This window comes from Penicillium soppii (genome assembly GCF_028829465.1).
Source record: "Penicillium soppii strain IBT 18220 chromosome Unknown utg000003l, whole genome shotgun sequence".
Classification (NCBI taxonomy): Eukaryota; Fungi; Ascomycota; class Eurotiomycetes; order Eurotiales; family Aspergillaceae; genus Penicillium; species Penicillium soppii.
Window position 1 is genome coordinate 3,150,138 of NW_026643233.1, and position 15,370 is coordinate 3,165,507.

Genomic DNA, 15,370 nt, shown 5'->3' on the forward strand with positions numbered 1-15,370 from the left:
AACCCCGATTTGACCCCTGGCCACTCTGCATTTTTGTGGCACGGGTCGTGAACTTTGGAAAAGGTCGAGCGCTACCACCCGCTCGGGCAGCACTACCACACCCCGCAAATGCGGGGATTGAAATTGAGATCATCAATTATTTTCCTTCTCAGGCAACCCGTTTTGCCGACTTGATTGGAAGAATGTGAGGAAATGTATACCCTAGGTTAAAGCTTGGGACTCATGCTCCAATCTAAATACAAAGCTTCAGCCATGTACCGTGAGCTGCATCTTCCATTGATATATATCCTCCAACATGGTCGGCGTGTTACCAGTCCTTCTAGCAGGACTTGCTAGTAGCGCATACTCCCAGCTTACAAAGCCGACACGCGACAAAAGTGGTTACCACAAAGACGCTGGCGTTCTCAACTTCGTCAACCCCCTCATCGGCACCTATGGAACGACACCAAACGGCAATGGCGGTATGATCCCATCCGTTTGTCCGCCCTTTGGCATGACGCGTTGGACACCTCAGACTCGCGAGAACTTCATCTCGCAAGTCCCATATGGCGACAGCGATCGTCTCATTCATGGTTTCCAAGCCACGCATCAACCGGCAATTTGGATGGGTGAATCTGGCCAAGTTGTCCTGACTCCTGGAATGGGTGAAGTCCAGCCACTGTTCCAGAATCGTGGCCTGAAGTTTCGGAAGAAAGATGAACATAGTACGCCTTATGTATATGAAGTCCTTGTTAATGCAACTCAGCTCATGAACCGTGATTGGAATGCGACGGCGGACGCTGTTGGCGATGGACCTGTTCCGGGGGTGCCGGCTCGGTGCCCGAGGATGTGGAAGAGGGTGCCAATGGACGGACGAAAAGGCGACACATTGAGTCCATCCAGCTTCAAGCTAGGGATGACGAGGAGTATGAGCGATCTATCCAGGTATTATTTTTAAACACATCAATTTCACTCCAGATTTCTGTTTCTGACCATTTCAGGTTGCGATGTCCGCAGACTCCCATGTTGGCCATCTCCGTTTCGACTTTCAAAATAGTGCTGGAGATACGAATGGTCAGGGCCAAGAGCCTTGGGTCTTTGTCCAAGCCTCGCGTCGAAACTGGACAGGTGAAGTCCACATTGATGCGAAGACCAAGGAAGTGTACGGGTACAACACTGAGCGTCAGGACTACCTCCTCGGCCCGAACAAAGCCCCATCGTTCAAGGGCTACTTTGTGTCTCGATTTTCCGAGCCCTTCACAGAATATGGCGTTGCAAATGGTGGATCCATGAAGAAGAATGAGGCCCAAAGACATGGAAATTTTACCGGAGCCTATGTGAAATTCGGCAACACGGTATCTCGCGTCGAAGTGCGCACTGGAGTCTCCTATGTCAGTGTCGCACAAGCAAGGAAGAATCTTGAAATCCAGGCTCCGGATGGACATTCTTTCGAGGATACAGTGGGAAAAGTCAAATCCGCCTGGCTCGAGAAGTTGGGCAGAGTCTCCATTCATGGAGTCAACAAGACGGACCCAGAGAATGACCCACGCACAATCTGGTATACTGGTCTTTTCCACGCCCTGCAGTATCCTAACGACTTTTCTGAGCCAACGGCGGACAAGGATGGCGCACCGCGCATCTTCTACTCGGGCTATACAGATAGTATGCACACTGAGAACGATTCATATTACCAGTCGTGGTCAATCTGGGATACTTACAGAGCGGAGCATTCGCTGCTGACAATATTTGCCCCCGAGCGCGTGAACAGTATGATGCGCTCCCTTCTGCGCATTTTTGATTGGTCTGGTTGGTTGCCCATGTGGGCCAAACTGGTCGAGACGAACATCATGATTGCTACGAACGCAGACGTTGTGTTGGCAAATGCACTGGAACGAGGGTTTAGAGGATTTGATATCAAGAAAGCCTGGAAAGCCGTTAGAAAGGATGCTTACACTCCGCCTGATCATGACACTGAGACTTTGTACTATGACCGCGAGCCCGGAACCTCGTATGAGGCACGGGCTGGTCTCACCTCTTACATGAAGCAGGGCTGGGTATCGAATGATGGCTGGTCCGAGGCCGGTAGTCGCACACTAGACTATGCATTTGATGATTATGCTTGTTCCGTTGTCGCTACTCATGCGGGGGAGCAAAAGGCGGCTGACGCGCTCAAGATGCGCAGCGCGAATTACGCACACACGTGGAATAATGAGACCCAGTTCATGCAGGCTCGCAATGCGAACGGCACTTGGGCCAATAACACTTTCGGTTGGACGGAGGGTGACGACTGGGTTTACACATTCGATGTGATGCACGATGTGAAGGGACTCACTACGCTTTTCGGTAGCCGTGAATTGTTCCATGATAAGCTGAATGCGCACTTCGAGGGCGGTCATAACGATCATACGAATGAACCCAGCCACCATGTGCCGTATTTGTACTCTGCACTTGGCTATCCCAGCCGAGCAGCCGAGGTTATAAGAGAGGTTGCTTGGGCAAACTACAACGCGACCAGTGGAGGATTGGGCGGAAATGAAGATTTGGGCCAGATGAGTGCTTGGTATGTCTTTTCAGCGCTGGGCTTCTATCCCGTCAATCCTGCCAGCGACGAGTATATTGTTGGCACGCCATTCTTCGAACAGATATCTATTCGTCTTCCCAATGGAGCGAGCACTGGTGGGGCCGCTGGCGTCCAGGAGCGGACGCTTCAAATCAGCGCACCCAACGCCACCACAATGCCCTACATTCGTGGGCTTAAGGTCGATGGAAAGAGTATCACATCCCCCGTCTTAAAGCACAGTCAGGTTGTACGTGCCGCGAAGATCGAGTTTGAGATGAGTTCTACCCCTACTTCTTGGGGCAGCCAATCATTGTGGAAGAATTGAAGGCCGCAATGAGCGGAGCTGGCGCTTTTGACACAATTTGGAACATACTTTTTACATTTCTTTTTAGGGTCGCGGAAAAGTGAAAACCTTGTAATTTCTTATTCTGATCAAATGTCCGCTGCCTCCACAAAACATTCCGAGAGAAAACATTCCGCAGATCCAAACTTTTATGCATATCTTTCCTCATTTCCCCATAAGCCTCTGGCTAGGCCTGCACGTTGCTGCCGTTTTCTGTCTGTCCCCTACCCCTTTACAACCAATGCCATACATTGAATAGCCACCACCACGTTGTATGCTATGTTTCCTGTAGAGCTAGATTGGCTATCTCAAATATTTCAATGCGCGTTCATTCATTCATTCATTCAATTGATAATTGTTAAGGTCTTCAACCCCGCAGTCGCATCATTCCCCTGGGCTGTTGCAAATCATTGCGCCATAGTGCACCTCGCTTCGCTTTCACAACACAAGCACTTGGCCTTGAACTTCCATTCAAAGCCAAGCACCTGGTTGGCCCGGACATAATATCGCTTATCTCGATGTAACAAAATCTCACCATTATGCTTTTCACCCGCTGAGACCAAGATATGCACCACCCTAAAGGATAAAAGCGCACACCCCTGTACCGCAACATTCAAGGTAAACGCCCCTGTATGAGTTCTTGTCGGATATTCCACGTAATCACATCATACTTGGCGAGACCTGTTACACTCCAGCCCGTGCGCAGGTTACCGATTTAACACTATATATATATCCTCCACCATGCGTTTCATAGGCCATCATTTTCCTTTTCTCACTTTGCTAAGATACAATGGGCCTTGAATACGAAACGAAAGAATGCGTTGAGTCGCCTCCGCAATATGAAAGTAGCGATAATGATAGCTTGAGATATACTCACGAGATCGGTGGGAACACCTCCAAAGCTACATACCAAGAGGCTTCGGGGGCCCCTGTTGAGGTCAATTCTCCATTGGGCTATTCGGTTGGTTGGGTGACTGTTGTCTTTCTCAATTTGAGCAAAATGATCGGAACGGGTGTATTCTCAACACGTTCGTATATGTCAAATTATGTATTGATCATGTGGAGTTATACTCACATGTGGTATAGCATCGAACGTCCTCAAGGGCGCTGGCTCTGTTGGCCTAGCATTATTTTACTGGGTGATTGGATACTTGATGGCATCCAGTTCTTTATCCGTCTATATGGAATTTGCATCGTGCTTCCCCAGTCGATCGGGCTCTGAAGTCGTTTACTTGGAACAGTCTTATCCGCGACCAAAGTACTTTTTTCCCACTGTTTTTGCGATGCAGACTGTGCTGTTTTCGTTTAGCAGCAGTAACGCTGTTGGTGGGGTCACATCAACGATCACATGAGGTTAAGGCTTGTGTACTGACATTTTGATATAGTTTTGGCGCAATATCTATTCAAACTTGGACATGCGACTCCTACAGCTTGGGAACTCAAGGGGGTAGCTGTTGCTTCTTACACCGTTGCAGTCCTGGGTGAGTAGATTATGGATCAACGTTTTGAGGTTCCAACCGAGCTGACCATTGTTCTTTATCTTAAGCCCTGGCATTCAATACCAGATGGTCTCTCAGATTAGCGAATGCGATCGGATTGGTCAAGCTCGTCACACTGATATTGTTAGACCAAGTTCTTGAGCCCCGCAAAGAAAGTTTCTGACAGGAAATACTAATCTCTCGGTAGTATTGGAATCAGTGGATTAGTCGTCCTAGGAGGCCACACCTCGGTGAAAGACCCCAAGGCCAACTTCCGAAACGCCTTCGAAGGCACGGGTGCAGCTACGGTCTACGGAACAACAAATGCGTTGACCAAAGTGTGGTTCTCATATGCGGGCTATGAGAACGCCTTCAATGTGGTCAATGAAGTCCGAGTATGTGCTTCGAACAGATCACTAGATAAGTAACTTGCTAACTGGCATCAGAACCCCACCAAAACATTCAAGTGGAGTGCTCCCTTGTCGTTAGGTCTGACAGCGACTTTATATGTCCTAGCCAATATTGCATATTTCAGCGCTGCGACAAAGGAGGAAATCATCGAGTCGAAAGTGGTTGCCGCTGGTCTGTTCTTCGAGAAGGTCTTTGGAACCGGCAGCGCGGCCTCGGCATTGAATTTCCTTATTTGCCTGAGTGCATTTGGAAATCTACTTGCTGTGCTCATCGGCCAGTCTCGTATGCTGAGAGAATGCGGAAGGTGAGTGACATTCCTCAATTTGGGGTAATGTGATCAGGTGTCTAACAACTTCTAGACAAGGTGTTCTGCCATTCACAACATTCTGGACTTCAACAAAACCGTTTGGAACACCGCTTGGTCCTTACTTGGTGAAATGGGGGCTCACAATCTTGATGATCCTGGCACCTCCTGCTGGCGATGCGTTTAATTTCAGTATGTTACTTTTTGTTATGAATGCCTTTTTCCAAAATTATATTTGGCATTTTCCCTTGTTCATTCATTTCCCTTGTTCATTCAAGCGAGAAATATTGATGACCCAATACTAATTTATCCAATAGTCGTGGATCTTGGAGTCTATCCAGCATCGTTCTTTGGATTATTACTCACAATAGGATTGGTGGTGACTCGAGCTCGTCGCAAGCGTCTCAATTTACCAGCCCCCGATTACCAGGCTTGGCACGTTACAGTTGGATTTGCGATTCTCTCCAATTTGTACATGGTGGTTATGCCATGGTATCCGCCCAGCACTGGAGCCACTGGAGGTGATGTGAGTTTCTGGTATGCAACATATTGTGCAGTGGCCATTGGAATGTAAGTCTTTCCCGGTTAGATTCGGCAATACTATAGATCACTAACGGGCACACAGCATTGCTATTTGTGGTGTTTATTACTATGTCTGGATCAAGCTTCTTCCCCGGCTCCAAGGGTTTAAATGGCAACAGACTATTCTAAAACTTGAAGATGGTGCTACGGCCCATCGGCTCGTTAGGGTGCCCAAGAAGGATGCCTGAAATACCGAGGAATTGGCAGATGAGACAATATTTCCAAGGTTGATAGCAAATCCACGAGATCAATAAATTGATACTAAGAAAATTATGGTTAGTCAACTTACCATTTTAGCGTTCAAGACGTGATCTCGGTCGGCTCAAAACGGGATCCAAGTTGCCGGGGAAGAATGTACCTGTAGACGTACGAGTTGGGTAAAGTGCGGAGGCCAACTCCACTTCCGCCGGCGCCCGTTGTTTTTTTCCTCCGCCACGCCATCATCGTTGAACATAGCGAGCGCATCCATTCACTCAAACGCAACTCATTGAAATGGATGGAAAAAACGCATAAAAGGGGGATAAAACTAACCCCAAACATCTGGCGAGGTTAATCCGTGAAACCCCGGATTCCATTTGGCTCCCCTGGGTCGGCTATACGTTTATGAGGAATGAGTCGGCAGCTTGCCGAATGGGGCTACGCGATGAGCCGACTGGGTTGTCGGCTGTGGAGCCTATTTCCCCGTGAGCCCTTGGTATAGCCAACTGAGGTGATGAAATGGGCTGATCATCATTAGAAACAGGGTCAAGCTCATCTTCATTGGCTTGATCCCATAAACTGCCGATGGCCAAACTAACCATGATTGCGCCAAGTGGGACGGACATGCTCCTCAGATGTCATCGAAGATTCTGCAGACAATATGACGCTAGGACAGAGACCGCGGAGCTTTAAAAGCCAAACGGGCGCCACATGGATGCTTCCTGCTTTGTCCAACTCACTCCAAGATGCGCGCTCCTAATTTCTGGCTTTGGGCCTCTCTCGCGGCTCCGTCTTTTGCCGTTCACGCGCCTTGGAACCTTGGAAATGGGTTTGAGCTCACAGTCAACAACAGCACCAACCGTCTGTCTATCGCCCAGGATGGCCGTACCATCTGGGACACCGTGCCCGGCCAAGGATTCCTCAGTGCCAGTGCAGGGGATGACGAGGTCATCGCCGCCAACGGTAACTTCAAGATCAATGAAGTAGACCAAGACAAGTGCAGTGGCCAGAAGATCACAAATGTTACTCTTCGCTCATGGCACGGAAGTGCGAATGCTCACGCTGCGGTCATTGAGGGTCAACTCACTGGCTGTGGTGATGCCAATCTTGATTTCTCTGTCGCCTTCTGGGTCCCATCTGAGTTCCCCGATCGTATTGCCTTCAACGTTAATGTCAACCCTGGGTCTTTGTCGCATGCTGCCACAAAGGTCTTCCTTACCTATCGGTCTTCGCCCAATGAAGACTTCTACGGTCTCGGTGCCCAGGGGTCTTTCGCTTCCTTCAAGAATCAGTCTATTCCCATCTTCTCTCGTGAGCAAGGAGTCGGTCGAGGCGACCAGCCTACGACCCGCCTTGAGAGTGAGGATAGCTTTTTCGCTGGCGGAGATCACTTCACTGCATACTCCGCTGTTCCTCAATACATTAGCTCCAATGCACGGGTGTTCCACCTGACCCAAGAGAGCTCTGCGTATACCACCTTTGATTTCACCGACCCCAGTGCTGTCACCGTGCGCTACGATGCTCTCACTGTCGATGGTTACTTCATGCAAGCAACGGATATGCTGAATGGAATTTCTATGCTTACCGAGTACACCGGCAGAATGCCTGCATTGCCCAAGTGGGTGGATACAGGTGCCGTGCTTGGCATCCAAGGTGGACAGTCAAAGGTGAACCGCATTGTTGAGCAGGGACTCAAGCTTGAATGTCCCGTCGCCGCAGTCTGGCTGCAGGATTGGTCTGGCACTCACTCGCAGAGCGTGTCTTACATGTCCTTGAATGTTTCTCGTCTCTGGTGGAACTGGGAATCTGACTCCACGCTTTACCCAACTTGGAACAAGTTTGTCCAGGCTCTCCGTGACGACCACAACGTCCGCACTCTGGCATACATCAACCCGTTCCTGGCCAATGTTAGCTCAAAGCCCGATGGATACACCACCAACCTGTATGAGGAGGCTACTCAGTTCGGATACATGATCCAGAACTCTACCACCAACGAAACTTCCGTCATCTCCAGTGGCCCGGGCCTTGACGCCGGTATCCTCGATCTTACCAACCCTGCTGGACGATCCTGGTTCAAGGAGGTGTTGCTCGACCAAGTCTGGAGCGCCAACATCTCCGGATTCATGACTGATTTCGGCGAGTACACGCCGATTTATAAGGACACTCGCTTTGCCAACAAGAGCATTAACCCATTCTTCTACCACAACGCCTACCCTCGCGAGTGGGCTGCTCTCCACCACTGGATTGGCAAGAACGTTTCGCAATTCTCGGACTCCATTCTGTTCCATCGTTCATCTGCCATGGCATCTAACCGGTACATGAACCTGTACTGGGCTGGTGACCAGGATACCAATTGGGGCGTCAACGACGGCATCAAGTCTTCCATCACTGTCATGGGCCACATGGGTCTGTCGGGATATGCCCACGGCCACACCGAAATCGGCGGATATACCACTACGTGGGACAGCAACGGTGTCGTCAATCGTTCTTCCGAGCTGCTCGGTCGCTGGGGAGAGCTCTCCGCTGTCGCCAGCGCCGTGTTCCGCACCCACGAGGGCAACGTCCCCCAGGTGAACGCACAATTTTACACAAACTCTACCACATATTCCTGGTTCAGCTACAACGCGCGCATGTTTGCCAGTCTGGCAACTTACCGCCGCCGCATTTTGGATACCGAAAGCAAGCGCCTGGGCTGGCCTTTGCTCCGCATGCCGGTCATCTACCACCCCAACGACCCGATTGCAAAGGCTATCAGCTACGAGAGCTTCTACCTTGGTTCCGATTTATATGTCGCACCAGTGCTTGACCCCGGTCGCACTAGCGTCAAGGTCTATTTCCCCGGGAAGAACCAGACCTACACCCACGTGTGGTCTGGAAAGAAATACCACGGCGGACAGATCGTCCGAGTCTCTGCTCCTTACGGAAAGCCCGCGGTGTTCGTTGTCGGCACCCCGAAGAACAATGACCTCCATGACTTCCTGCAGTTTGTCCAGAAGGAGAACAGCACTGTGATCCACTTCTAGTCTCTTCCTGGCGGTAATGACTTCACTTCACCCATGAAACATTTGATGTATAAAACTCCGAAACGCAATCGGTAGACATGTTTTACGACCATGTATCTAATTAGAAGTTGTTCATGTCAATCTATCTCCTTTTCAGGTAATAACCCGGCCGAGATACAGATCTTCACTCACTACTCCGCGAAACGCGAGCCTCTCAAAAACAAGGCTATAGATCGGCATGCTCCGCACGGCCTTCAGGAATGTTACATTTCCCCTCATTTCATAAACTAATAAATCTTGAACAATCGGGGCACTTGATGCATGTTACACCGGCTCGCCTACAATCTGTGCTCCTGTGGCACCCGCCGGTGTTTTGTATATTCATTGACGGCGCAATTATCTGGAAAGAGAGGAATTGTAGATGTGAGATTTTTGATCTATTCCAAGATTTCAATCTCCGTATCACCATGCGGCTGTTGAACACCGCTTTGATCCTCTTGCCAGTTGGCGCTACAGCTCTGAAAGCCAGAGATGCTGACCGTGAGTGTCTGGTGTTGGTGCGAATTATTCTTCAGCTGACCGCAAGCAATAGTTGTACCATTTGCGTTTAATCCTCTGCCCCTTGGGAGTATCATGCCAAATGGATGGCTCAAAACAGAACTCGAGGCATCAGCAGCTGGCCTCGGCGGGTGAGTATTTGTTCCTACCACTGGGTAGAACATACTGACCAAGTTTGTATGACCAAGTCACCTTTATGATTTCTTTCGCTATGTCTCCAAGTCCTCGTGGATCGGCGGTGACCAGGAGTACAGTGATCTAAATGAAGCTCTTCCATACTGGGTGAATGCCATAGTCCCGCTGGCATACACTTTGCAAGACGACAGGCTCAAAGGTGATGTGAACACAGTCGTCACCAAGATTCTCGACCTTGTCCAAGCAGATGGCTGGATTGGACCTGAGACTATTGAGTCCGGAAATCGACTTATCTGGGCGCGCACACTCGTTTTCCTTGGCTTGACGAACCTCGTTGACGCTGATCCGGCAACTTACGAGAAGCCTATCCTTAGTGCTCTGTACCGTTTCAACGGGTTGATGAATACCATGCTGAAGAATAATGGCACGGGCATGATATATCACGACGGTGATAAGGTCAGTGCGGATGATTATGTGTGGTTCCGTTCTCGGTCGCAGGATATGGTTGTTAGCCTGCAGTGGATGCTTGATCACTATCCTGGAAACCAGACTGATATCTTGAAAGAGAATATTGATATGATTCATCAGTACTCTTTCAAGTGGGAGGGATGGTATACCGAGCAGAGCTATATCAAAGCTGACCTCAACACTGTTCCAGCATCTTTGGCCGACGAGGAATGGCCTTTCTTGCATGGTGTGACGGTTGCTGAAGGCCTGAAGTACGCGGCTGTCTTCAGACGATCGACCAAGAATGACAGCCTTATCACAACTGCGAAGAACGGTGTTGATTGGACATTCAAATACCACGGCTCGGCGTCCGGTACCATCCTGGCCGATGAACGGCTCGCTGGCTTGAACCCGTTCTATGGATCCGAGCTCTGCACGGATGTCGAAGCAATCTATTCGCTCGCCTACAACTATTTCGCACTCGGCGACCCGACTTACGCAGACCGCGCGGAGCTGGCCGCTTTCAACGCTTTGCCTGCGGCGATGTGGCCGGACTGGACTTCGCACCAGTACATGACTGAGCCGAACCAGCCTTTCGCGAAGAATCTCTCTGCTTCGCCGTTCTGGAATGTCAATACTGTCGGCCAGTCTTTTGGAGTCGAGCCGAATTACCCTTGCTGTACCGTCAATCACCCCCAGGGATTCCCCAAGTTCACCATGTACAGCTATTTGAAGAACGGGGATCAGGGACTTGTCCATGCTCTGCTTAGTCCTGGTCAAGTTAATACGCAGATTGGAGGCAAGGACGTCACTGTGGACTGCGAAACCGAGTATCCTTTTGATACTACGCTATCCTACACCGTGAACAGCGAGACAGACTTTGACCTCTACCTCCGTGTCCCGGAGTGGTCAACCGGTATCAAGATCAACGATGCATCCGCGGCAGTTGACCTCAAGACCAGCCTCACCAAAATTCAAGTTCCCTCCGGAAAGTCAACAATCAAATACGAGATCGGCATGGATCTCCGAATTGAACCACGCGCAAACGACACAATCGCAGTTTATCAAGGCTCGGTTCTCTACAGCTTGTATATTTCACCCTTTATCTCGAGCGGTCCTCCTAAGTTTTATAATACACAGCAGGCGTATCCAGAGGGAACATACCCAGCTGAGATGCAGGATCATATGATGACAAACGGCACAGAGTGGAACGTCGCAATCGATCCCTCCACTCTGCAGTTCCATGCTGGCGAGGGATCTTTGCCATCGCCTACTTTTGATGATGGGAAATTGCCCATGTCTGTCACTGCTAAGGGCTGTCTCATTGACTGGCCTCTTTTCAAGGATTCCGTCCCGGCGGATCCACCCGCCAAGAATGATCGCCAATGTATTGGGGATACTTTCGAGGCTGTCTTGAGGCCGTATGGAAGTTCGAAGTTGCATATGTCTGATCTCCCTACTATTGATATTGCTAGTTAGGTACTGGTTTGGCCAGTAGATACCTTGGCTGTACGGATTGAAAGAATTGGGAGAAAGTCCAAGAAAGTGAACTATCAGCCAGACGGATATATTACTTAAAAGCGAGTTCCAATTTAAGCAGTATAAACAGTACCTGAGTAACTATTGGACATGATTACACAGTGAATAGGGTGAATCGATATTCATCTCAAGCCCTGTTAACAGACTATGTAGTCGAGTCCATGAACAAATCTGACATTTAGCCAGGCAACTTTGCAAGTTTATCTTCCAAGATGTGACAATATATCCAGCCATGTCCTCACTCTTTACCCAGTACGAATAGCCAATCTAGATTGTATTCTTGATCGGGTCCTTGTCGCCACCTTCAATCTTCTTCAAGAACTCCTCGGCTAACTCGGGATCCGAGGCATAAAGGTGATCAGCAATCATGCGAGGAGGTGTTCTTCCAAGCCACTGCGAGAGCGAAAAGTCCTGGAACGCGTCCGAGCGGAAGATCTCCAAAATTTCCAACGGCTCATCGTCGCTGAGATTCTCAACATAATGGCCCATGTTGCGAGGCACAATTCCCACATCACCAGCCATGTAGTTGAATGTGCGTGCATTGCCTTCAGCGGCAAAGATGGTCACGCGAGCGCGACCCTTTTTGAAGTAGGTCCATTCATCAGCGTTCGGGTGCCAGTGCATTTCTCGTAGTGCGCCCGGGGCAATCTCGAGATGCGCGGCTGATACCGTCTTGGAGATGGGGAAATTCGACGAGTCTGTGATGCGCACCCGGCCTCCGGAGGTGTCTATTGGTGTCTGTGCATGCATGTGGTGGGTGAAGTTGATCTTGGATTTCTTGAAGCCGCGTGGCTTTTCATCTTCGATGCTGCCGGGGTTCGTGCCCTTGAAGATATATTTTTCGGATGTGGGGATTTTGTCGAATTTGTTTGCTGCAATGCGGAAGTTCTCTGCTAGAACTGCTTTCGGGGTGTGCGCTGTTACATAGTTAGTATGGGTGGATAGCGACCAGGGCAGATTGAAGATACCCATCCAATCAGTCAGAATGAACGTAGATTCCTCAGAGAAATGCCCATCGTCAAAGATCAACAAGAACTCGGTACCATTCTCCCCTAGACCTTGGAGGGAGTGAGGGTGTCCAGCAGGGAAGTACCAGAGATCACCGGCTTCGAGATCATCCATGAAACTACCCCCGTCTGGATCCAACGCGGTGACTCGGACGTTTCCGGCAAGCACATAGGCCCACTCAGCCTCAGTATGCCAATGTAGTTCACGGATGACTCCCTGATCAAGACGCATATTCACACCGGCCAGTTCACGGCTGGTAGGCAACTCTCGAATTGTAGTCTGTCGTGTCCAGCCTCCTTCCTGTAATATACGCATGTATTGTCAGATATCTTTCTCGGGGTTCGAATAAGAGAGATCATACTTCAATTCGAATGTGCGAGTCAGCAAAACTCCATCGCATATTCGGCATGCTACCATGATCTGTACTCGGAGGACGGACAAGATCAGGATTCTGACGCTCGCGATCTCGATTGCGTGGTCCCATAACGGTTGTACCATCTCCATTTCGGAATGGGAGTGGCTGTCGGCCATCCCCTACCGAATCTACCTTGTGATCATATGGATCACGATGTCCAGGAGAAAATGGCGGTGCCCCAGAGATGGGTTGTTGATTGAATGGATGAGTTGGTGGTACCCGTAAGAGCTGTTGGAGATCCCGTTGGAAGCTAGCATCGGGTGCAGGGGCAGCACATGCGAGCTGAAGAAGTAGTAGATTTAACAAACAAGTCAGCTGCATGATGAAGAATGTGACCACAAATTGGTTACACCGGAAGAGATAGAGACCATGAAGTCAGTAAGTAGATACACAAAGGTAGTTAATCAAGTACTGTATCTCCGCATCGACGTCAGACTTCCCGAATGGCTCCGCGGCCCAAAAAGAACATTACACTACACCAATGTACCCTACGCTAGTCTCCAATCCTGTGATTCAAAGCTTATTTGATTTGTTTTCGGTCGATTTCATTTGTGATTTGTTCATTTGTTTCGTCTCTTAATCTGAATAGTTGAATTCGGCATTCACTTCTCCACACATAGTGGAGTCCATGACGTTGGTGTTTTGCTTTTTTTTCGTTCGTGCGGGGAGAGACAGAGAGGGAGAGAGTACGTCGTATAATATTTCCAACTCCCAATCCCGAGGTTTACCTGTTTCCTTACATAAAGGCTTCATTTCCCTTTCTCGAAATTATGACCATGCCTCAAGAAACAGATCCCCTCTTGGGGCCGGGACCAGGGCCAGGGTCAGAATCATCCCGGCCCCGTCTATCCAAACACCTACGCACCGAAATCGATCCCGCACATGGAGACCTGATCCTACTATTGTGCTACATTATCACCGGCCTCCTTGATAGCTCGGCCGTGTTTATCTGGGGTTCCTTTGTCAGCATGCAAACAGGCAACACCGTTTACTTTGGACTGGGTCTTGTTGGCACTGATGATGATCGTTGGATCAAATCTGGTGTCTCCATTGCGGGATTCTGTCTTGGCTCTATGTGTTTCGCCGCCTTCCACCGAGCTTTCCCAGCCAGGCGAAGATGGGTGCTCTGTGCGTCCTTCCTCGTACAGACCCTGTGTGTGTCCCTTGCTGCTCTCATTGTTACCATGTTTCGCCCATCTCGTGATGCGCCCTTGAGTTGGATGGTTCTGGTTCCTCTCGCTTTGGTAGCGTTTCAAAGCAGTGGACAGGCGGTGGCGAGTCGTGTCTTGAACTTCAATGGCTTGACTAGTGTTGTTTTGACTAGTATTTATTGCGATTTGTTCTCCCATCCAGATTTCCTATCCACGAAGGTGGTTGGCCATGCCGAGGAAGTGCGCCGATTGGGGGCTGTCCTGTGCTTGTTATTGGGTGTGGTGTTGGGAGGTCTTTGGGCTCACAGCTCGGTCGGGTTGATGGGAGCATTGTGGACTGCAGCAATGTTGAAATCTTTCATTGTTGGGGCGTGGCTGTGGTGGAAAGGGAAGAATGAAGATGAATGAGACCGAATGGAAGAGATATGGAATTGGCCAAATCGATGAAATGTTCGCATTTTGTATACTTTCATATACATAGAAGAAGCAGGCCATAGAGATCAACTATACCACATCTATTGAATATTATGCTATTCCACGATTGTTTGCAGTGTTATGTAACAGTCAAGCCTTCATTTTGGCTTTTTAGATTCTATATGAAGGGATATTGTATAAATGTGTGAACTCAATTAACCTGGAATAATTGTCGCACTAACATGATCATTTCACTAATACTACATTGCGGGGTTAGGCTATTCAACTCTGTGGTCAGACCTTGCATCTGAGAGGCGCTCGGGCACTATCATCACATTGGAGTAGTTGGAGCATTGGAACGTTGGAGAAATAGCGATGTAAGGGAGTCAAGTCGGAATCGCCCGAATCCGAGAGGCGCAGTCCTTTCTGCTTAGTATGCACAACAACGCAGCACATATGTCGGCAAACTGCAGATCTATTCCTTCCAATTCTTGATACAAGTCTGGATTGGAGAAAACATTTAGCTCATTCTACATATTCAATTTACGTCGCTACTTGGCTTGTATTACCGATTGGTGTGTGAGACTAAAAACAAACGTCGACGACAACCGTGCAAACAGATAGAAATTGACAATTCGACAAAGCAATGCATAAGTTTTAGTCAAGTGCCTTCTATGCAGTCACCAGGAAGATGATCATTGGTACTCTCAAAATTCAATTCAAAAATCACCTGCGGATCAGGGCAGTGGACTATTTCCGCTTCTAATTGTTCGAAGAATGCTTGGGAGAAGTGATCGAATCCTTGTGGTCTTCTTCCTCTTCTTTCTTCGCTTTGAGGTCAGAAGA

The 15,370-nt window shown here is 49.2% G+C and overlaps 7 protein-coding genes across 7 annotated transcripts; 5 read left to right on the forward strand and 2 right to left on the reverse strand.

The window, feature by feature from the left end:
- Window positions 1-295: 295 nt before the first annotated feature.
- N7529_003333 (GH92 family glycosyl hydrolase) lies at window positions 296-2,864 on the forward strand (the record flags this gene model as incomplete). The annotated part of the gene is made up of 3 exons (XM_057238860.1): window positions 296-816; window positions 861-924; window positions 981-2,864. 3 exons carry the CDS (start codon window positions 296-298, stop codon window positions 2,862-2,864), a joined length of 2,469 nt encoding a protein of 822 aa, XP_057101471.1.
- An 808-nt stretch (window positions 2,865-3,672) lies between these two features.
- N7529_003334 (uncharacterized protein) lies at window positions 3,673-5,845 on the forward strand (the record flags this gene model as incomplete). The annotated part of the gene is made up of 9 exons (XM_057238861.1): window positions 3,673-3,910; window positions 3,969-4,208; window positions 4,268-4,363; window positions 4,429-4,504; window positions 4,569-4,755; window positions 4,807-5,053; window positions 5,136-5,267; window positions 5,393-5,645; window positions 5,701-5,845. 9 exons carry the CDS (start codon window positions 3,673-3,675, stop codon window positions 5,843-5,845), a joined length of 1,614 nt encoding a protein of 537 aa, XP_057101472.1.
- A 405-nt stretch (window positions 5,846-6,250) lies between these two features.
- On the reverse strand, window positions 6,251-6,481 carry N7529_003335 (uncharacterized protein; the record flags this gene model as incomplete). Its single annotated transcript, XM_057238862.1, has 1 exon — window positions 6,251-6,481. The coding sequence occupies one exon, from the start codon at window positions 6,479-6,481 to the stop codon at window positions 6,251-6,253; it is 231 nt and encodes a 76-aa protein (XP_057101473.1).
- Window positions 6,482-6,601: 120 nt separating this feature from the next.
- Window positions 6,602-8,878, forward strand: N7529_003336 (uncharacterized protein; the record flags this gene model as incomplete). Its single annotated transcript, XM_057238863.1, has 1 exon — window positions 6,602-8,878. One exon carries the CDS (start codon window positions 6,602-6,604, stop codon window positions 8,876-8,878), a length of 2,277 nt encoding a protein of 758 aa, XP_057101474.1.
- Window positions 8,879-9,324: 446 nt separating this feature from the next.
- Window positions 9,325-11,476, forward strand: N7529_003337 (uncharacterized protein; the record flags this gene model as incomplete). Its single annotated transcript, XM_057238864.1, has 2 exons — window positions 9,325-9,397; window positions 9,711-11,476. The coding sequence occupies 2 exons, from the start codon at window positions 9,325-9,327 to the stop codon at window positions 11,474-11,476; spliced, it is 1,839 nt and encodes a 612-aa protein (XP_057101475.1).
- Window positions 11,477-11,803: 327 nt separating this feature from the next.
- Window positions 11,804-13,280, reverse strand: N7529_003338 (uncharacterized protein; the record flags this gene model as incomplete). The annotated part of the gene is made up of 3 exons (XM_057238865.1): window positions 11,804-12,453; window positions 12,505-12,844; window positions 12,906-13,280. The coding sequence occupies 3 exons, from the start codon at window positions 13,278-13,280 to the stop codon at window positions 11,804-11,806; spliced, it is 1,365 nt and encodes a 454-aa protein (XP_057101476.1).
- Window positions 13,281-13,729: 449 nt separating this feature from the next.
- Window positions 13,730-14,518, forward strand: N7529_003339 (YoaK family protein; the record flags this gene model as incomplete). The annotated part of the gene is made up of 1 exon (XM_057238866.1): window positions 13,730-14,518. The coding sequence occupies one exon, from the start codon at window positions 13,730-13,732 to the stop codon at window positions 14,516-14,518; it is 789 nt and encodes a 262-aa protein (XP_057101477.1).
- Window positions 14,519-15,370: the final 852 nt, after the last annotated feature.